Source organism: Polyodon spathula, chromosome 17, assembly GCF_017654505.1.
Source record: "Polyodon spathula isolate WHYD16114869_AA chromosome 17, ASM1765450v1, whole genome shotgun sequence".
In the NCBI taxonomy this organism is placed as follows: Eukaryota; Metazoa; Chordata; class Actinopteri; order Acipenseriformes; family Polyodontidae; genus Polyodon; species Polyodon spathula.
The window spans coordinates 28,145,351-28,166,054 of NC_054550.1; the positions used below are offsets into that span (position 1 = coordinate 28,145,351).

Consider the following 20,704-nt stretch of genomic DNA (forward strand, 5'->3'; position numbering starts at 1 on the left):
AAATGTAATAAAAAGAAAAAATGTTATTTGTGTTATTTGTCTGTTCCATGGCAACATTCATCCATCTTGGTAAATAAGTGGAATGTAATGATGAAGCTTATGGATTGCTATGCGGTGGTGTGTTTGTGGCGTGTGTCCTGCTTGATTGAATAGCACCATAGAGCGTGGAAAAATATGCAAGCCTTGAAGCAGTGCTGTATGTTTTGTTTGAATTTCACCTGTGGTGTACAAATCTGAGCAATCTCATGGAATGGGTTTGACTGGTAGTGAAAGCATTTGGCTGTAGTGTAAAAGTACAAGAGGTCTTTAAAAAGAAAAAGCCTGAAAGCAGCAGTGATAAGTGACAGTAAGACAGTTTTGGACAAAAATGAACACTTTGAAGTCAAATTAAAAAAGAAATTCCGACTCTCCAGCATGCCTTCAGTTTGTTTATTGTTTCAATCAATTTCTTTTTTTCTTTAAAATATAGTAAATGGCTATAATTATATGTCAGTGTCTAATTATAATTATACAACACAAAGATGTAGACAATCTTACTGTCTAGTGGATAGGCTAATGGGATTTTAAATGGAAGCTTTTGAGTTTTTTTAACTAAATTGTAATTTTATAACTAATTGTATTCAAACATCTCTACTTTTCAGGCTTCAACAGCTAATAGGTTTCCTTGACAATTTAAGATTCATTATTACAAATTAGGCAGGAAAAAAAGACTTTTGTTTTTGTTTGGATAAGTTTATAAAATATATATATATATATATATATATATATATATATATATATATATATATATATATATATATATAATTATGTCTTATATATTAATTTTATATTGTCTATCTATCTATCTATCTGTCTGTCTATCTATGTATTTTAGAATCTTAAATCAAGTGACCCAAAAACAGCCCAGCATAATTGACTGATGATCTAGAAGCACCACCCCTCCATGACTGTGATGTTTTGAAAGCTATATACAGCACTTGCATGATTTAACCCATTTCCTTTTGGAGACTTTGCTCCCCTTTCCCCTGGGTGAACCTCCACTGCTCTATGTGTCTCCCTTGCTGCTCTGTGTGCTACGACCCTGAGTGGATCAAACAAGCCATGGTGAAAGTTTCCCTCATTTGCATCACTTCTAGACAGGCCTGTCGTACTCTGTGCTGACAGGAAATCACTGTCTTTGTCACCTTTGTCATGATCTCCTTGAGGCAGAAATCAGCCATGTGACCAGGATTCATTCCAGTGTAACTCAGGAGGGGGGCTGTCCCTCATGTTTTTGGCAGGGGTTGCATTAACGTGGAGATGTCAGTGTGAAATTGCAGAATTAATATCAGGGAGAGTGAAAGAGTGTAATTAGCACTGACAGAATAAATGATACAGCTATTAGAGATATAAAATAAAAATAATGTGCAGAAAGAAAATCTGTGATAAGTTTATGTAAATGTATGCGTGTGTGTGCATGTGAATATACATATCGTAATATGTACTTGAACCCAAATAAAATTTCATTAATGTTAACATTTTCCAATTAAGGCTTAATGTATACACTCCACCTCAGATTATATGAATAGGACAACGACAAACAAAAGATGCAGTGTGTTTCTAGAATGTTGGCCTTAAATAAGTCTCCCAGGCAACAGTTTCACTTCCAAATGTAGACAAAAGTTTTTTCAGGAAACTTACCATTAATAAAACCCTTCCGGGACAGCTTGCAACAATCCACGCCACTTGGCAGCACCCGTGCTAACTGTTCATTTAAAGAAACGTGTATATTCACTTTAGGTAAGACAAGGGAAAAACAAATAAAAAAAGTACATCATAAAATCACTAATAATGCATTTAAGCAAGAAGAGGCACATATTAACAAGCATCATCGTCAGTTGTATTGCAGAGTAAGAAAAGGACCAGCTTTCTGTTCTTTTTTTGTTGTGCGATTTTAACGCATACAGACTTATCAACATTTGACTGTGTTCCTCCTTATCTGCATCTCTGAGCCAGACTCGGGCTGATTGGTGTGTTTGCGCTGGCACTGTGTCACTTTCTGACACAATCACTTATTCAGGGTGCTGTTACAGCAGGGGGCTTGGACACTTACCAAATCTTCTTCCCCAGAGGGACAGACACTTCACTCCACAGCAGGGGTAGCGTGCTGAGGAGAGCAACAGAGATCCGTTTGATGCTTGCAATATATTCTAAAGCAGAACCTGTTTTTTTTTTTTATTTGGATGCTCTTATTTGGATACTCTGGGCTTTGCAGAGAGCTTTGAAGATGAAGCCAATATTTACAGTACAGTATAAGAAATTAGAATGTTTCCAATTATTTTGGTTCCAATTAGTAAGCTGAAAAACAGGAACATTATATATATATATATTGTAAGATAGCAGGGAGGGGGTTAAAATTCCTCCCTGCTAAAACCATGTGAAAATGCACTGTGGGTGAATTGGGCTAAGGGTTTGAATTGTTTAATGATTTAGTTAATCCCCTGCACCTGGTGGTAATTATAAATTAGAGCCAGGTGCAGGGTATTTAAGAGAGGCAGCCAGTTTGCTCAGGGCTGCTGAGGAAAGGCTTAGCCGTTTACCTGTTGCACACAAAACTTACACACGTTCCAAACAATACCTTCCTGGTACGACTGCTCTCACTCACACACAGTCGGGCTCTTTCCTCAGCAGCCCTGAGCAAACTGGCTGCCTCTCTTAAATACCCTGCACCTGGCTCTAATTTATAATTACCACCAGGTGCAGGGGACTAACTAAATCATTAAACAATTAAAACAATTCAAACCCTTAGCCCAATTCACCCACAGTGCATTCTCACATGGATTTAGCAGGGAGGAATTTTAACCCTCTCCCTGCTATCTTATATATATATATATATATATATATATATATATATATATATATATATATATATATATATATATATTTTGTGTGAGACCATAGTGTCAATTATGTCATTTGTAATTGACTCCTCCTTACTTACATGTATATGCAGATAGCACTGCACATAATCGACCTGGACCTTTTTCAAGTTGGCAAATATCAACAGGCAAAAACAAAAACAAAACAAACAAACAAAAAAACAGAAGAACCTCTCTAAGTTAACTTAAATAAGAAAAAATCAGACCAGCTGCCAATGGCAAGACAGAACACCACAGCATTGATCTGAGTAGTGGAACATTCTTAGCTTTACTCATTTGGCATAATAACATCTTAAACAGTTCAGCAAAAAATGTTAATCCTATACAAACTGGTCACTATAGTAATATGCTTATTTGGTCTACTAAATGTTATCCTCCACCAATACACCAATATTTTACTTTTGTTTATATTTTATTATAGATATTTAAAATGTAATAGTTTGAAGTAGATGTTTCAGTGGAGAGAAGGACCCCTGCTGTTATGTCATTGTTAAGCCCTTTCTCTGTTTTTTTTTTTTTGGCCAGCTCTGTAGCTGGCCAGATATAATGCCAGAGTACTGTTCCCAAGGTAATTATTATTATTATTATTATTATTATTATTATTATTATTATTATTATTATTTACTGTACTGCACTGGATTCATTTTCACTGATCATCAACACATTTATGGTATAATTAGATCCACTGATAAAATTGTATAAGGTTATTTTACAGGATATAAAAAAACGTTTTTTTTAATTCAACATTTAACACATTTACGGTATCCAGCTCAGGTTAATCAAAGAGATTGCGTTTAGACTAAAACAAAATTTCATGTATTATACTACGGTGGCTCATTTGGAGTCCTTTAAAGGCCAAAAGTTGCATACGCCTCGAAAGATACACTTTCTTGACATTTCTGAGAACCTTGCAGGTAAAGGTTACAAGTAATCGATTATTCCTTGTGCTGCAGTAGATAGAGCAAAGAGCCAATAAGTGAACAGTGAACAATTACAGATACAGTAGCACTGAAATGGGTAGTTTGCAGAAATGGCCGATTCATCAGCCAGTGTTGTTCAGTAAAATAGCAGCGTGGGCTTTGGGGCTATGTGCTTTACTTTTAGGTCAGAATTTATGCCTGTATACATTTCCTACCAGTTTTCTCAAGACTATTAGTTTTAGATTTTTTTCTGAGAAGGTTCTTCGCCATGGAAATCGAACTTGGCATGATACAGTAGTTCACATTGAAATACTTCTTATTAAAAATATATATGTTATTGTTGTAAGGTGGTGTTCATCTGTTTACATATTTAAAAAAAACGCCAAATAAATGTTATATATTACTTATACAATGGACATAGAAAGGGTTAATAGCATGCCCAGCTCTCTATACTGTATTCAGCCTAAGAGCAGGTTCAGTATAATGCAGATGGCTGCTGCCCATTCTTGTAGATAGATTGTGACCTTGAGAAAATACCTGGGCGTGGCAAGTCTGGCCCCAACACATCCAATATAGGGCCTCGCAGAGAGACTGCAGATACGTTTTCATTTGTACCAGCTCTCATGTGATTATACTGTACAAACAACTGTCCATTATTCCAGCAGAACTAATTAAGAAACTGCAATGAAAAGCCTTCAGATAGGAACTACCTTTTCTAACTACCTCCCTTGTGTACTTGAGCTACAGTGGCTTAAAGCACTATCCCTTCACCTCCAGAGGCTTGGCTGTGAATCCATCTTGGGCCACAACAGAAATACGTTTGGGGTCTTAATACAATCCAAAACAAGCAGCAGTTTGCGTCACAAAAACACAACACCGTCCTGCAGTTTGGAATAATGAAGCCTGGACTATGGACCGATTGTAAGTAGGCGTGTTGCTTTAGGCAAGAGATGGGTTGCCTGTCTTGCACCATGTCAGACTGCAGAATATGCTTTAAGTCTCCAGTACTTTCGCAAGACGTAAATTCACACACATCGAAATAAAAGGCATTTAAAGGCAGATACATATTCTCAAATCAGTCAAACAGGTCTTTCACTTTTAGGTATAAGAGCCAAAAGGTCTCATAGAAATAAACAAGCACACAAATAAACATCCATGCAAAATGCAAACATATCAAAACAGTTTGTGAGGTGTCCTGCACAAAACTATATGGTAGCGTATCTTGTTTTTTTTTGTTTTTTTTTAATTCTTAGAGTTTATCTGTAAACAAGGTTTTTCATTCTCAGGAATCTTACATTATTATCTCCTGTCAGTAAATGAGATGTAAAAAGTTAATAAGGTTTATACAAGCCAAAAAGTCCAGTGGCTTTCCTTGAAAACTGACCACTGATTGCCTCGAGCCAACTGAGAGTCCAGCTTTGCAGACTATTCTATTTCAGATCAGCTAATTACAAAGGTTATCATAAACTCCCCTACTGGTGCATTCCAATTTCAGATTGCTTATGGTGCTTCGAAAAGCACATGAAGCCAAAAGCACAGGATTCTTTTATTTAATGTAGAAATTATTATTATTTTTTTTTTAATATAATTCCTTCACATAGAGAGGATACTAGATGCATTAACAACATAGAAGCTTCTCTGCAGTATAAACCACATATATTAGCGCTCTTAGTTTGAATCCTCCTCTTGATACAAATGGGTTTCAGAAAACAAAATCCTCTCCACCAGTCAGACCAGAGCAGGAAATGAAAGCTGTGGGGAACCTCCCAACCAACTAAATGAGGTATTTCAAAGGCTTGCAGATAGAGTCCTACAGTGTGATATTCAATGATGTTTTATGGGGTTTCTGTAAAAATGAACAGATCCTACCCTCACACTGTGTGGTTTTTTCACAACATAGACACACACTAGAGATGGCCTTGGTTATAGTACGTCAAAAAGAAGAAAGAAGGGGGGCTCAACTCTGTTAAGTAACAACTTAACATTAAACACACTTTCCAAAGAAACCATCAATTCTCTTTAGTTTGTCTTAAGGCAACAACATTCTCTATTTTATTTCTAGTTTTTTGGGAGAAAATTAAGATTTTCTGCTTTAAAAGATGACAGGCATTTTCCCCTAATAGGTGAAGAATACAAGTCCTCACCGGCATGTGATAATATATGTAGAGATGTGTGCACAGGGATTCTGGGTATTGATTGGAAACACATTGTCTTTTGGGCTTTGCTGTTTGATTCATTCAATTTAAGTTAGATGTTGCTATAACAACACTTGAAAGAGTAGATTTAGGTATTAAGTTCTATCTCAGTCTCAATTAGAGATTCATACTCACAAAAGACCGATCCAAAGAGTGAATTTAAGATCAGGTTGTCACTATTTGTGATTCCCGTAGTGTATAGAATGAACTCTAATGAAGACATGTAGAAGACATATCTGGTTATGAAAACTACAGTATAATATACAGGGTGACTTCTAACACTTGTGTGAAATATGAATTATTATTATTATTATTAATTAATTTATTTATTTATGTATTTATTTATTTCTTAAATATCACAATACAAAGTATCACATTACAGAATATCACATTACAGAGAAGAGCAGTTATAAAATACAGAGAAATCAGGAGAGAGTTGCAGTAGTCAAGGCAGGACAGTACCAGGGACTGAACTAGGAGCTGTGTAGTCATTGAGGGAGGGGCGAATTCTGTGTATGTTGCTGAGGAAGAAGCTACAGGAGCATGCCAGAGTAGAGATGTGTTGAGTGTAGGAGAGGGAGGGGTCGAGGGTGACACCAAGGTTCTTGGTGGATGAGGAGGGAGAGAGGGTGGCAGATTCAAGAAGAACAGAAATAGAGAGATCAGAGGTGGGGGAGGAAGAGGGTGAAGAAAAGGTCTCATTGGGAGAGGTTGAGTTTGAGATGATGCAAGTGCAGTCAGTCAGAGGGGGGAAAGGAGAGGAAGATCTGGGCATCATCAGCATAGAAATTATACAAGAAATCATGGGAGGAGTTGAGGAGACCCAGGGAGCGGGTATAGAGAGAAAACAGAAGGGGTCCCAGGACTGAGTCTTGGGGGGACACCTGTCGAAAGAAAGCAAGAGGCAGAAGGTGAGCCACACCAGGACACCTGGTACGTGCACTCGGAGAGGTAGGAGGAGAACCAGGCAAGAGCAGTGCCGAAGTGTCCCATAATGCATTAGGACAGAGTATTGCAGTGAATACCTCTTTAAATATATTGTCTTTGTAATGAATTGTTGAGAGGGGTTGTTTTCAAAGCATATGTCTTCTTACAGGGACTGAGAAACCAGCAATCCACTCAGTCAAAAAATGGATACCTACAAAACTACAATAACTGTTATTTCCCAAGTCTGTCCACCAGAGGGCATGATTCACTGAACGTTTTTTCAACAGACTAAATAGAGTGGTTGAAAAGCTGTGTTTAAACATTCAGACATCTCAGTTTGTTACTTAACTGAACTGTGGCCATTCTGGTGAACCTAGACACTTTGCAGCAGGACATTCCCATATTAAGGTATTCTTGCGGCTCTATCACATTTTCTTTGACTCTTCCTTCGACTGACTGTTTATTTCAGACATACGTGGAACTGCGAGATTCTAAAGAGCTGCATCTGGAGTGCAGGGATGGCTACAAGGCCAGACTTTAATAGCTTATTTTGCCATTAATAAAAATGATATCTATATTCTTTTAAAATCACAGTGCTTTATTGCAGGCAGCATGCTATAGATAAGTTAATAACTTCATAGTCAGGCTTAAATAAGTCTCTTCTACTTGCATGCTAATGCATTGCCCACATGTTTGATCTTTCTGACTCAAATTTGTACCTAGTCTTACAGAGTAGTTCAGAGATGACCAAGCTAGTGTGCAAAACAGAGACAGGTCTGATTTCCCCAGCTCTGAGAGATGTATTTAAATATTTAACAACATTGTCGGTTCAACATTGTTTTTTTTTTTACTTATTTTATTTAAAATAGATAAATCTCAAGCGGGATCCAGTGTGTTTTGTTTAATGTAAACCAGCTTGTCTGTAGTTGAGGATGAGTTTAGTAGGAGTAATACATATGTGTCTTCATTATTTTAAAGTCAAGGAGAAAACACTGCTTTGTGGCAGGAAAAAAAAAACATAACTCACACTTTTGAAATAATGGAGACGTTTAAAGCTGCACTCGATTAATGTTTTCTCTTCCTCAAGCACAATGTTGTCTTATATCAAACATGCCATTTTACAGGAACAGCCTTCCAGCTGGTTTGTATTTTGTATTATACTGAATAAATTCATGGCGACAAAGAAATTGAATCAAATTGTAATTTCAGTCCTTGATATGTTTTGATTCCTACTTTTATGGGATTTTATTGGAAGTAATCATACTTTCACAGTATTCCTCCATTTATAAACAAATAACACTATACAGTATATGCTTAGTAGGTACAAGCATATTGACAGTTAAAAGGTACTGGCAAAGATATTGTTTCAAAGAACACAATGTAGTTAATTTCAAATGATGAAGCCATTTTTATGTCTAACTAAGCAGTACATTGCCAAATGCCATCCTGACATTGAATTAAATTATACCTTGTTTTAGTACCCCTTAGGAGATATGACCAGGATTTTCTCTGACAGGTCCCCATGCTTACTATTTTAAATGTAGCAATATTGCATTGTAGTTTACTTAATGTCCTTCCTGACTGCTGATTATACCAGTATGGTAAGAGTTTACTTAATTTGAATTGAATCCCAGTATTTTTCCTCCTGTTACTGTGTTAATATTATATTCTTTGTTGGTCATTGTGAAGAGTGATACAGAATTGAGCCGAGGAACTTGAGGGGCAAATGGATTCTCTATGTGACGTTTGAGCTCATTGATTGATTGATTTATGCAAGGCATGTTCATTTTTTAACAAGTTATTTATTGAATAATTAATGGCCCAATTGAGTTTTATAACAGATGCGTGTTAATACTGCAGAACATTGAATTTTGTGGTGTGATATTTGCATTGCGCATAAACAATTAGTTGCAGAATTATTTCAGAAGCACTATTTTTATACTAAATAAGAAATGTGGGACTAATAAGCAAACACTCCAAATGCTTGTGGTAGAAATCCCATGTTGTAAAATCCCATTCTTATTGTGTCACTAGCTCAGCTTGTGTTATCAAATGTAGAAATGCATATCCCTTTTAGAATGTAATATCTTATCAAACTACATTTACTTTAATATCTACTGTACATATCTACCTCTGTATAACCTGCCTTCCCTTTTAAATTGTTAACCCTGGTAAATTTACATGGTCATTTTGCAGTTTTGCCATGCTTCTCCCATGTTTATATTATGCATTTACCATGGTTTGATATGTTTGACATATGGTGCTCTATCATGTTTACCTATGCTTTACAATGCTTTCACTCTGCTTTACCATGCTTACCTATGCTTTACTATGCTTACCTTTGCTTTACCACACTTTCACTAGCCTTTACCATGCTTACCTATGCTTTACCATGCTTTCACTATGCTTTATTACATTTACAAGGCTTATAGCGAGCCTGCTGCCATGTTCCAAACCAGGGGTTTGACTTAATGTGTCAGTGACTTTAATCTGAAATAGAAACAAAAAAGGTTTGCTAGGTTTCACACTCAAGGTGCATGCTAGCATGGGAAGTTCTACTGCAGTATGATGATGGAGCCCAGTACTCTATCCTTTTTAGAAGTTTTCAATTCCTAAACACTTGTGAGCAGGATATCCTTGAAAGTAAGTTGTTGCGTCCCAGGGGGTAAGATCATTTGCAGAGCAGGAGCAGACACTGTGCCAGCCATGAAAGGATTAATCATTTGCCTTGCATTTCTGAGGGTCAGGGTTTGGCAACCTGGCAGAGGCTGATATCCCAGTACACTTGTCAGTGCCTTCCTTCCTCTAAAAAAAAAGGCATTTCCCAATAGCTTAGCAATGCAACAACGTTAGCATTTTACTTGAAGAGAACTGTGGGATTGCACAAAGTTTATTCTTTCAGCAGAAAAGGCTGAATAGGGACAAGGATTCTCAAGTGAGGAAAATGTATAACAGAAGCAATGGTGCCCTTTCTGAGTAAATAAAAGAGTAACAGAAAGATGATACAAGAAAAGACAAAATAGAAACACTATTAGATTAACCCAGGCTGTAAGACAAAAATAGAATACAAACTGATATAGCTTAATAGAAATACACATTAAGGATCTCAGATGTTTTGTCTTCTTATATAGTCCAGAAGGCTTTTAGGCTAACAGCCACAATGGACTATTTTAATGCAATGATGTAACCGTGGCTTTGTGTCATTTATATTCAACCTAAGAAAACAAATCTCCCGAATAGCCCGGCTGACAACAATATTGTTCAGTGTTGTTTTTTTTTTTTATTTGGATCCATTCCAAATGGTTGACATGCCTCCACAGTAACAGATCTAGCTTCCTGAAGCCTCTTCTCTGAATTCCACAGTTTGCCCCCCCTTATTCTGTTTGAATTTTTCTTTTTTGCCTCAGTCCCTCTCTTCTCTGTTTTGGGAAGAATACCTGCTTGCCCACGAAAATTAGGATGTGTCTTGCAGAGTGCATTCATTTTAGTTTTTTGCATATTTTTTTTTCTGAGGTCATGTCAAGGTTAGTTTGAATTCCATCCTACGTTAAGACTTCTTTCACAGCTATTTAGATCTGCAGCCTACTCTCTGCTGGGCTCTGCCCCCTGGGTTTGTCCGTGTTTCAGACCTGACAAATCACACACAGATAAAGCTGTTCACTTCCTTCAGCTTTCCTTAATCCACAATGCAGTTTATTTATTTTCAACAGGGCACACCATTTTCCAATGAAACAAAGCGTTTTTCGTCCATATATTTCATCTTCATGGTAAACATGCATTGCCTGCTCACTAAATCTGTCAGCTATGACGGATATTGCCTTACAGTAAATTCCATCAGCAGACTTCCAGATGTTAGGATTATGCCACAGAAAATCTTAATTAATGACAGACTACATCTCCATTCCTCAAAAAAACTGTTATTTTATAAAATTATGGGCAGATCAACACTTAGCCTCCTGATTTGCAATATAATTGTATTGCAATCTCATTACTTTTTTTTCTGTTAGAAAAAAATGTTACAAAATGTTAATGCATAAATGAATACTTAGTGTAGTTTTTGTTCTTTTGTTTTTGTTATAACAGCTACATATATGTGTTTATAGAAGATTAAGACATATTTTTTAATTTATTTTAATTTTCTTGTGAAAAAAACAATAAAAACCAACCATAAATAATAAAATAAAGCTCTGAATTCAATATATCAACCAAAGACAAATATACAATAGAATATCCCCAAAAAAAGTTATAAATAAATGCAGCAATACAAGGGAACTCTGTTGAACACATGTATATAATATGCCCCAGCAGTACTATTTTGCAAACAGAAGCAGGATATATGTGATTTATAAAAAATGTATATAGAGGTCATGTATAAGTCTAAAATGTATTATTGTGTTATTCCAGAGGGACCTTCCATGCCAGGTTCTAATTTCAGGAACTTCTAATAACTGTTTCTGAGCGTTTCAAATATCTCTGAGAGTGAGCAGACTGGGAAAACAGGGCTTTTTTTTAGCAAGAGAACATGTTTTTTTAATTATCTACCTTTGTCATGTGATTTATTTACTGGCAATGCTCGCTGCAGGGTTACACTTTTAGCTTTTTTGACACCAATGCAGGTGTACAGGCTCAGTGCTAAACAGCTGAAGTGTGCCTGTGCGCACCTGGAAATTGCTAGTGGCACTGGCATTTGAACTTAATGGTTGACTTCTTTAACTGCAAGCTTTACTTTAAATGTAAGCCTTACTACAAAATCAATTCACCAATTATTATTATTTTTTTTTTTTAATGATTTGAGTTATTTCACAATTTGATAATTAACAGATACAGATGATTCACAGCTAAGCTGTGTTCACTGCCAGTGATGTATTACACATGGTCAACTAAAGTGAGAGAGAATTTGAGAGCACTATACTGATACATGCATATACCATTATTAGTAGTATTGGCAAATGTAGTATGCTAATGCATATTTACGTGAATGAAAACAGCATGTTGCTCTTTCTATGAAATGTAAAGTTAATAGACATTACAACAATACAAACTTAAATGTAACTGCTAAATTATATTTTTAGAATACATGAGACATTATTAAAACAATTGATTGATGAAACAAAGGTATTGTTGTCTATAGAGCAAGTACTGTTTTGTTTTTTTTAACTGCAAGATCTCTCTAAATAATGTCCTTAACATGTAACAACACCCCCTCAGCATCCCAACCCCCCACTCATCTTCTTCAGCACAGAATTCACTCAGTGCATTTCAGTCCACAATTAATGTGAAAACACCATAATGCCTGTGCGACTTCTCTTGCCTAGTGGCGCGCCATTTATCATCACAGTTTTACATTGACCTTGACACCCACTTCATTAGAATAAAGATTGTCTACCATTTAGGTTACATTGTTCCTCTGCACACAGACCCAATGCAAATTTCTGTTCAGATAGAAGAGCTGCGAGCCTGTCAGAGGTCATCTGCATTAAATGATTGCAGCTATTTTCCAACTGCTTCTTTTCATTCTGCTCAATTCAGAGCAGGAGGATCACTCAAGCCCTCTGCCTGCGCACCGAGGCTGCTGGGAATTTAACCCTTTTCCCTCACTTTGCTTTAGGTCTAACAGACGCTTTTTAATGAGGTTTGGATAGAAGCGTTTAATTGGCTGTTTAGAAATGCTCAACACACAAAAAAACTAAAATTTCCAAAGACTTTTTTTTTTTTTTTTTTTTTTCTCCTCTAAATAAACTTTTTACAAAAAATAAAGGTTTACAAAGGGCCCACTTTTCATACACACTGGCCATTATCAGTCAGTGATAATATTGTAATATCCAATTCTATTTAAAATCTACACTGGAAACACTTAAGACAAAACGTGTGATAAAATCAATCAGCAATGGTCTCAGTTTTCTTCTGGAGCAGATGTTAAGTTCCTAATTTATCTCTATTATTCTGCTCATAAATCAAAACAAATGTGTTAGAACGTTCAGTGAAAGAAAGAAGAAAAGTCAAAGGAAATATGGTGTCGGGTTTCATAACAGTACCTTGCAGTGATATAATTAGAATTACATTATTAATGAGTGATACTTAAAAAAGATTGTTTCATGATCTTCTATTAGTGAATTTGCAATTCATTTCAATATTTGTAGTTTGATTTATATCGAGGATAATGCAATATACGTCCAATTAACAATGCATGGCCTGTGTAATATGATTTTCAGTTAATGCAAATGGAATAAGCTGGAAGAAGGAAACCAATTGGAATCCTCAAATGTAATTTACTTCACAAGTTCTGCCGATTTTAAATGACATTGCACTTCTTAAATTTGTATTTTCTCTTCAAAGGCTGGGTAGCAAATGTCTCCTGATGAGGAGACTATATTATTCATTTACAAGGACAATCGTCCAAGCATTTATAATTTCTATTGCTTTCTTGCAGTTATTTCTCTTAAATTATTATAAATAAAGTGGGAGCAGGTTGACAATGTCTGGTGGTGTGCAATTTGGTTCCTGTAATATATATTATACTAGAAGGTGTATTAGGTAGACTTTTGACTTTCTTATTGTGTTGCTTGACAAACAGCACCGCGTAGCTAAATAAATATTCGCCTGGACCCAAGTCATCTAACCAAGTCTGACTAAAAAAGCATGCTTTGTTTTTTATAGGTGAATAAATGTTGCTTCTACCAACAGCCGTATTTGGTAATATTAAAACGCACAATTAAAAAAAAAAAAAAAAAAAAAAAAAAGATCTTGCTTTATTTTTGTATTGTTTTGTACATACTGTGGGCTGTTGTCTAGCAGATTCCAGCACTGTGTGTATGCAGCTGAGCTTAGGACTGTGGACCTCTGAATAAAGAGTCTTTGTTCATCACTGAATGGCATTAGGCATGGGCTTCCTATGGGGCCACCATGAAGCCTAGCATGAAGACTGGAGAAACAAGTGAGAAGGAACAACTAGAAATGCATCTTTGTTTAATAGAAGAAACAACAAAACCACACTTTAAATTATCAAGAAAATGTACTGTAATTTGTGATTTTTATTGTAATTGTATTATTTTAATTTGAGACCAGATTTTGTGTATTATTATTATTATTATTATTATTATTATTATTATTATTATTATTATTATTATCATACAATAAGGATTACGTATGTCGATGTTAATACCCTTTTTTTCCATTTGTTTTGAACGGAAGTGGGTTCACTGTAAAAATGTTTGTCTGTTGATTGTCTGGACAATTGTGCCATGTGTGCTCTTTATAAAAATATTTTGAATTCCGTCATGCTGCCTATTGTTTTCAACCTCTTCTGAAGTTATACGACAACAAGAGAATTCCCGGGGAGCCTTGGGGCAGAGTTCACATAGTATGGCCCATATAGCATCCTACTCCTGAGTCATCTTTTTCTAGACATTCCAGTTGCTTGAATGATTCATTGTTTTATCAATCTATTTAGCAACTTTGTGTATTTTTTACAATGTACAGTTTTTTTTTTTTTTTTTTTTTTTTTTTTTTTTGTGGTAAACATACATTCCAGTGCAGATGAGATCTACAAAGCTTGCTTGAAATTTCTTTCTCTGACCCTTCAGTGACTAGGCACCTTGTTCTTAAACACTGAGGGGAGGCTAAAGAAAATGTTTGAGTCGTTCAATGTGAGCCTTCTATACCAGTTTGAAAATGGCTTATTCTTTTGGTCGCCATGGTGACAATTAACAGTGTTTCAAGGCTTTGTTCCAGTCTTCGTTTCAGCAGAATTTTTGGGCGTGATTTTTACAAAAGCACACATTTAGCATGAACTCTTGAGAAAGTTGTCTCAATCAAGCCTGTAACATTTTTTTAATGAAAGTAAACACTGTACTTTCTTTTAATAATTTCAGCTTTGTGAGTTCAAGCATCTCTCCGATGTGCAGAAAGTCTCGATATTCTCTAGTATTTTTTTCTGAATGAAGTTGAGGCTAGGTTTGTCGAACTATTTTATTCAGGTATAGTACTCACTTATTTGAATATTAAATGTTGTGACAAGATTATTCTGAAGGTGTTCAAAATTAATTCAAGGAGTAGATACCAAAATACTGACATAAAAATCTATGTTCAGTAATGACTACTACTTCCATTTTTCAACTGGGGGGGGGGGGGGGGGGGGGTCGCTTCATTCTTAATAGCCTGAGACTCCAACATATCTCTACGGTAACAGAACAGTAGAAAGCATCTTTATTGAAACAAGAATGGTTTTGATTTCAAACACACAGCTTCTGTTTAGGAAGCAGTGTAGTATTTAATCAATACCTATTTCAGCTGTGGGATTATAGCACTGTACTGTATGTTGTACAGTAGAGCTTGTCCTCTATTTTAGAGCATGACTATTTGCACAGCAGCTGACATTGCAATAAGTACAGAATCCTCACTTTACTATAGAGCAAGTAAACAAGTTGCATTGCCACAACTTTAAAATGATGTCCATTTACCTTAAGTCTTTATTATCACCTGTAGTGCTGCACACCCTGAGGCATACTGTATAAGATTGCTGTGTACTTAATGCTCCATCTTATTCAAGCAAAAGGCTGCCTTTTGTGCCAGATTCTGCTCAAGTGTGTGCTGTTTATGGACCATGGTCCACCAGGGAGCACAAAACTGTATTTAAATACAGGTCATTGGGGTAAAGAAGAATGCTTTCTTCCACTGTGTGACACCAATTTTAATAATACTTTTAATCTTGTTATCACATGCATTCTATTCTCCTGAAACTCATATGAGACTGTCTAAACTCATTCCGGTCTCTGTGAGCCTTTATGGTTCTCAGGGCTGAATGATTTATGTAATTTTATTCTGGGATTGGTTTAATGTCAGGCAGGAAATGTGAAAAGCCAGTTGATGTGGCCACTGTGTCACTACAATTCCTGGCTCTTGTTCCACATGATAATCATGCACTTATAAATATTTAATGAGCTCATTCCTCCTGCCCTGGATGTTAACGTGTATTCATGATCACCTTTTAAATGTGGACTGCTGTGGAGCCCAGTGTTACTCTGTTCATAGGGTGTTAACTAAAGTGTTTCGCTGTGTTTGTGTTCTGGGTGGGGAATACTCTGATAAACCTGGAAAACGAAAGACTACAGTAAACAACTTCAGAAACGCGTTTCTCATATCACTGTTACATAATGTCTCTTATATCAAGATGCAATGTAAGAATCTTAAAGGTCAAACTGAACATTTATCACAAAGTCTTGACAGCACCAGTTGGTATTCCTTAATAATAGAACCAATTTTCTTTACTGTTATGCTACTACTGTGCTGTCCTGCGGGGTGGTACCTACACCAATGGCAAAAAGGTAAAGGGTTCGATTTTACAATAGTTCACAAAGTTGTCTGGTTTGCCTCTTTTGTCACAACAGGTTACAAGTTATGAATAAGCATTCTACCACTGACAACGTGACCCTGAAAAATGCATTCACATTGATATGCATTTTCCGTTAAATTCCTGCATGATCCCAAATGAGCAGAAAAAAAATCTATTATTTGACATATTTTAAAGTGTTGTTTGAAGGGAGTACTTTATGTCCTGACACAGAGTATGTTATCTGTACATTATTTTGGATTCTTAACCTATAAAAAAACGGATAATCCCTTTCATGGAGGTCTTTTTTAATTTTTTTTAAAAACATTTTTCATGTTCAGGTTATTGTTTAATGTGAAGATAAGTTATTAAGTTGTTGTTTTTTTTTCCTGTGTGATTCCTGATTTACTCTACTTGATACTGTGGAAAATAAATAATGTCTGTCAACAAAGTAAAACCTATTATGAAAGGTTTCATCTTGCAACAGCAATAAAAAGTGAAAGAGATTGATGACTAAAAAACACTTAAAAGTCCAGGCCATCAATTAATAGTGATGAAAAATGAAGCAGTGATTGTCAACAAAAACCATGACATACTTTTAAACACTAGAAAATGCTTTAGTCATAATGATAAATGACAACCAGAAATATGAATACAATATCAATTTATGCAAAAAAAAAAAAATACAGCAATTAACCACAAAATGGTACAATGTTATGACATCACATAAATGAGCAGAAAAAAAGTGTTATAGTCTACTGCGTCCAAGTGAAAGACCATAACATAATTAATTTGATAACAATGACCCTCATCTGATTACAAAAATAAATTCTAGCTACAGTCAGTATTAAACAGTTTTATGAAAGAAAGAATTGTTGACCTGTGATCGATATGCTGTGACCTTTGCTATGACCTTTGACGTAACAGAAGCATTATGGACGTTACCTGTTCATTAAGAAAAAGTTGAAATGCAAGCAAGGTTGTTTCATATTCATGAGCAAGTCAGTTTGTCCTCACTTTTTAAGTTTGGACCATTCTGCTTTTTGTTTAATGATCTTTTGTATTTTTATACAGGGCAACAGTGTGGAAATGGCAATGTGGCAGCCTAAGAAGGCACAATTACTGGGCAGAGTTGAGTCGTTGAAGAGAAGTGGAGCTGTGCTACCAACAGATCTCGAGGACAAAGTAGGAGCATTGACAAAGAAATGGGATCTACTGGAGGTACAGGGATGCTTTTATATGTTCTGTAAATGCTGGGTTAGGTTCAACAACATATATCCGTTAGAGGAATTAAATGGTAGCAAACATTTCCGAAACTGCATTCAAAGCGAATCCTTAAAAGCTTCCTAAGTAGTCCTTTAGTTCGATTGAAGTCATATGCAGGTATTGCTATGTACAACAGTTCCACAGATTTGGACATCATCCAAAGTGTGTGTTCTTATCTCATTCAATTATCCTTTTAGCTTCAGATGTGCCCTTCACCATCTTATGAATCACCTAAAGAATGAACTAACCAAATATTTTGCCATAAAATGAAGAATTACATGGATTCTTGGCTAGAGCCAGCTGGTAAATTGATGGCCTCACTAAATGCATTTCTGGCTGAGGTTAAGTTTCAGTGGGAGAGATAAAAGATTTTAAAAGGACCATATCTGATGGGAAACGGCAAAGCTGTATTTCCTGTCCCGTTTTTACCGCATACTTAGCTGTTTATTTGGCTGGGAAAATTCAAATAGGAGTGGGTGAAAAGAAATTTGACAACTCCCAATATCTAAATACTAAGAAAAAAGTCTATTGTTGTTTTAAGAGTGGTGATTTACACAAACTCACAAGCTCCACAGAGGAGACAACCCCATCTACATAGCTAGGAATACAGGTTTAAAAAACACTTAGGGACTTATAGTATAATACAGCACAGCACTGGCAATAGGATGTCTTGAAAGTACACAGTGTAGCATTTACATTTCAGTTTTGAAAAACATTAAAAGCACACTGGAATTCAAAAAGAACAAGAGAAAAACGTCATTAGCATGAATGTTATTAAAGAAAAAAAAGGCTTTAATTTCACCCGGCCAGCGAACTTTCGAATATTTCCACCAGAATGACTCAATGTTAATTGACATTTAAAATAAATAATAAAGATGAGAAATGTAAATCCTGACAATTTAAAAAATACAAAATAAAGTGCTGTTGGTTTGAATATTTCTTTCATCTTAGTTGAGCAGTGTGGAATAAAAATACATTAGAATGAAATGTCAGTGGTGCGTAGAGTTTAATCTGTGAAATTTTGTTCCCTGTGCTGCACATTACTCTGTCTCAATTGCATATTAAACAAGCCTATCAAGGCAGGCATTGGCATCTGCTGTGCTGACACAAATTGTGAATTAAATGAAATTGATGTCCTCTGTCGTATATTTATGAAGACAGACCATTCTCTGAAGTATTCTGCTTATGAAGAATTTATGATTGCAAACTGTTCCAGAACAAAATAAAGTGGCAATAAATTCTTTTTTTGTAACCCTACCCTCCAAGGGCATTGATTTCACCTCCTGCTGCTACATTTGTCACAGCACAAAAACAATAGCTAAATCTGGAATCCACTGAGAGCTTTCAAATTATCAATATTCACACCACAAAAAAAGAAAACAAGCATCTTGCTTGTACTGGCTCTTAATCATGTGAAAGTACATGTGCCGAGCATTAGGAGCTAGAAAAGGGGTTTACAATATTTTTGTAATAGCCTTATTAAATGCATACTCTATAACATGTTACAAGTTTTTTTTTTCCAAATAATTAATTAACTTTGTGGTGTATTCTGTATCTTCCAGCATTTATTCATCACCTTGTTAGTCTGACTAACCCTATTGCGATGTTTAAATGTATGTCATACCACTGAAGTGTATTTACGTACATCTCCCCTACTTAGATTACCAATGACTTTTAAGATGGCTGAAATAATTCACAGAGCATTTTGTGAATTAAGTTCTATTATTCTTCAATCATTTGCCAACCCAATCTATATCATCATAGCAGTTCATTTTATTGGCAATACATTTGTTCATGTGTTTTGGTTAGTTTCCTATGGAAATAGCTTATATCCAGTGTAATGGTTCATGTAGGGGCCATGTATGATATGGAGTGGAGAAATCCCTCATCTTTGCCTCTCTAAATGCTCAGGTGTCACATCATGACCGACTCCCTCTGTTTTATTTATCACTTAATTACTCCTGTAGTAAACACTTGCATTTAATGAAAGCAACACAAACATGCTAATACAGAACTAATTATTAAAGATGCGTGCAGAATGCAGAAATTATAGAGTAGCTAATTGATGTGGAGCACCAAAATAGCCACTTCACTGCTGATTCATTATCACAGTTGCTCTCATTACAAGTACTACAGAGACGACATACAAAAGAGTGATAATTACACCAAATGTTGTATATTCATTGGATAAATGTATTTTGTGCTGGTGAATGCCTTTTCAAAATGCACAGTCCACCCTCATATTGGCACTGTCCTGAAAGCCACGTTTCCTTGTTACACAATTAATTACCCTAGGACAGATATGGTGAAGCTTCTTGTTTTAGGGGGTTTGGTATGCTCGGTTAGAGGAGCAAAGAGGTACCGTGCCTACTTAAAATGATTAAAGTCAACCTTTTAAAAACAGCTAAAACAGGAATTTACCAAAAAAGTATACAGATTAAAAAAACCAGTAAGATTCAAAGTCTTCCTTCTTAGCCTGCATGGAGTAGAAATCAGGAATAGCTTTCCTCTTCAAAAAACACGATTAGGGCTTGACATTGGCCAGCATTACAGCTTTTGGTCAGTAAAATACTGTAAGAGTTATAAAGAGCAAAAACAAAACAGCAGTGTTTTGTTTGTTTAGTATTCTGCCTGGCACCAGGTAAATTAAACTGTAAATAAAATAAATATATAACAGTGCTGTGTAAGTGCTGTAGCAGAAAGGCAGGAAATGATGCTGGAAGCCATAAAAGGGCATGTTGTAAATCAAGTTTTGTTTGTATTTTGTGGATTTATAAGGTGAGTGTGTTTTATTTCTTTTTTTTTTCTTTTTCTTTTGTTCTGTCAGAAATCTCTGGGGGAGCGGATGCCTGGCACAGGGACAGAGCAGACTGGGGTGGGCCCACGTGACCTGCTCTCGCCTGAGACTGGCAGCCTAGTGCGGCAGCTGGAGGTCAGGATCAAAGAGCTGAAAGGGTGGCTGAGAGATACTGAGCTTTTCATCTTCAACTCCTGTCTGAGGAAAGAGAAGGAGGAAACACTGTACACCCAGAAACAGCTGCAATACTTTAAGGTAACATTTGCACATACTGCATACAGTATACACTGTCTGCACCACCATGCTCACACCTATACACTGCATGCAGCAAGATAGTTTCCAAACTGGGTATT

The 20,704-nt window shown here is 36.0% G+C and overlaps 1 protein-coding gene across 2 annotated transcripts in view; it reads left to right on the plus strand.

Annotated features, from left to right (window-relative positions):
• Window positions 1-20,704, plus strand: part of LOC121330021 (A-kinase anchor protein 6-like) — a 108,720-nt gene that overhangs the window by 71,052 nt on the left and 16,964 nt on the right. For both annotated transcript variants that reach the window (XM_041276227.1, XM_041276228.1), the window contains exons 10-11: window positions 17,363-17,509; window positions 20,382-20,606. In XM_041276227.1, coding sequence (XP_041132161.1) covers window positions 17,363-17,509; window positions 20,382-20,606 — 372 coding nt within the window. The remainder of the gene's footprint in view (window positions 1-17,362; window positions 17,510-20,381; window positions 20,607-20,704) is intronic.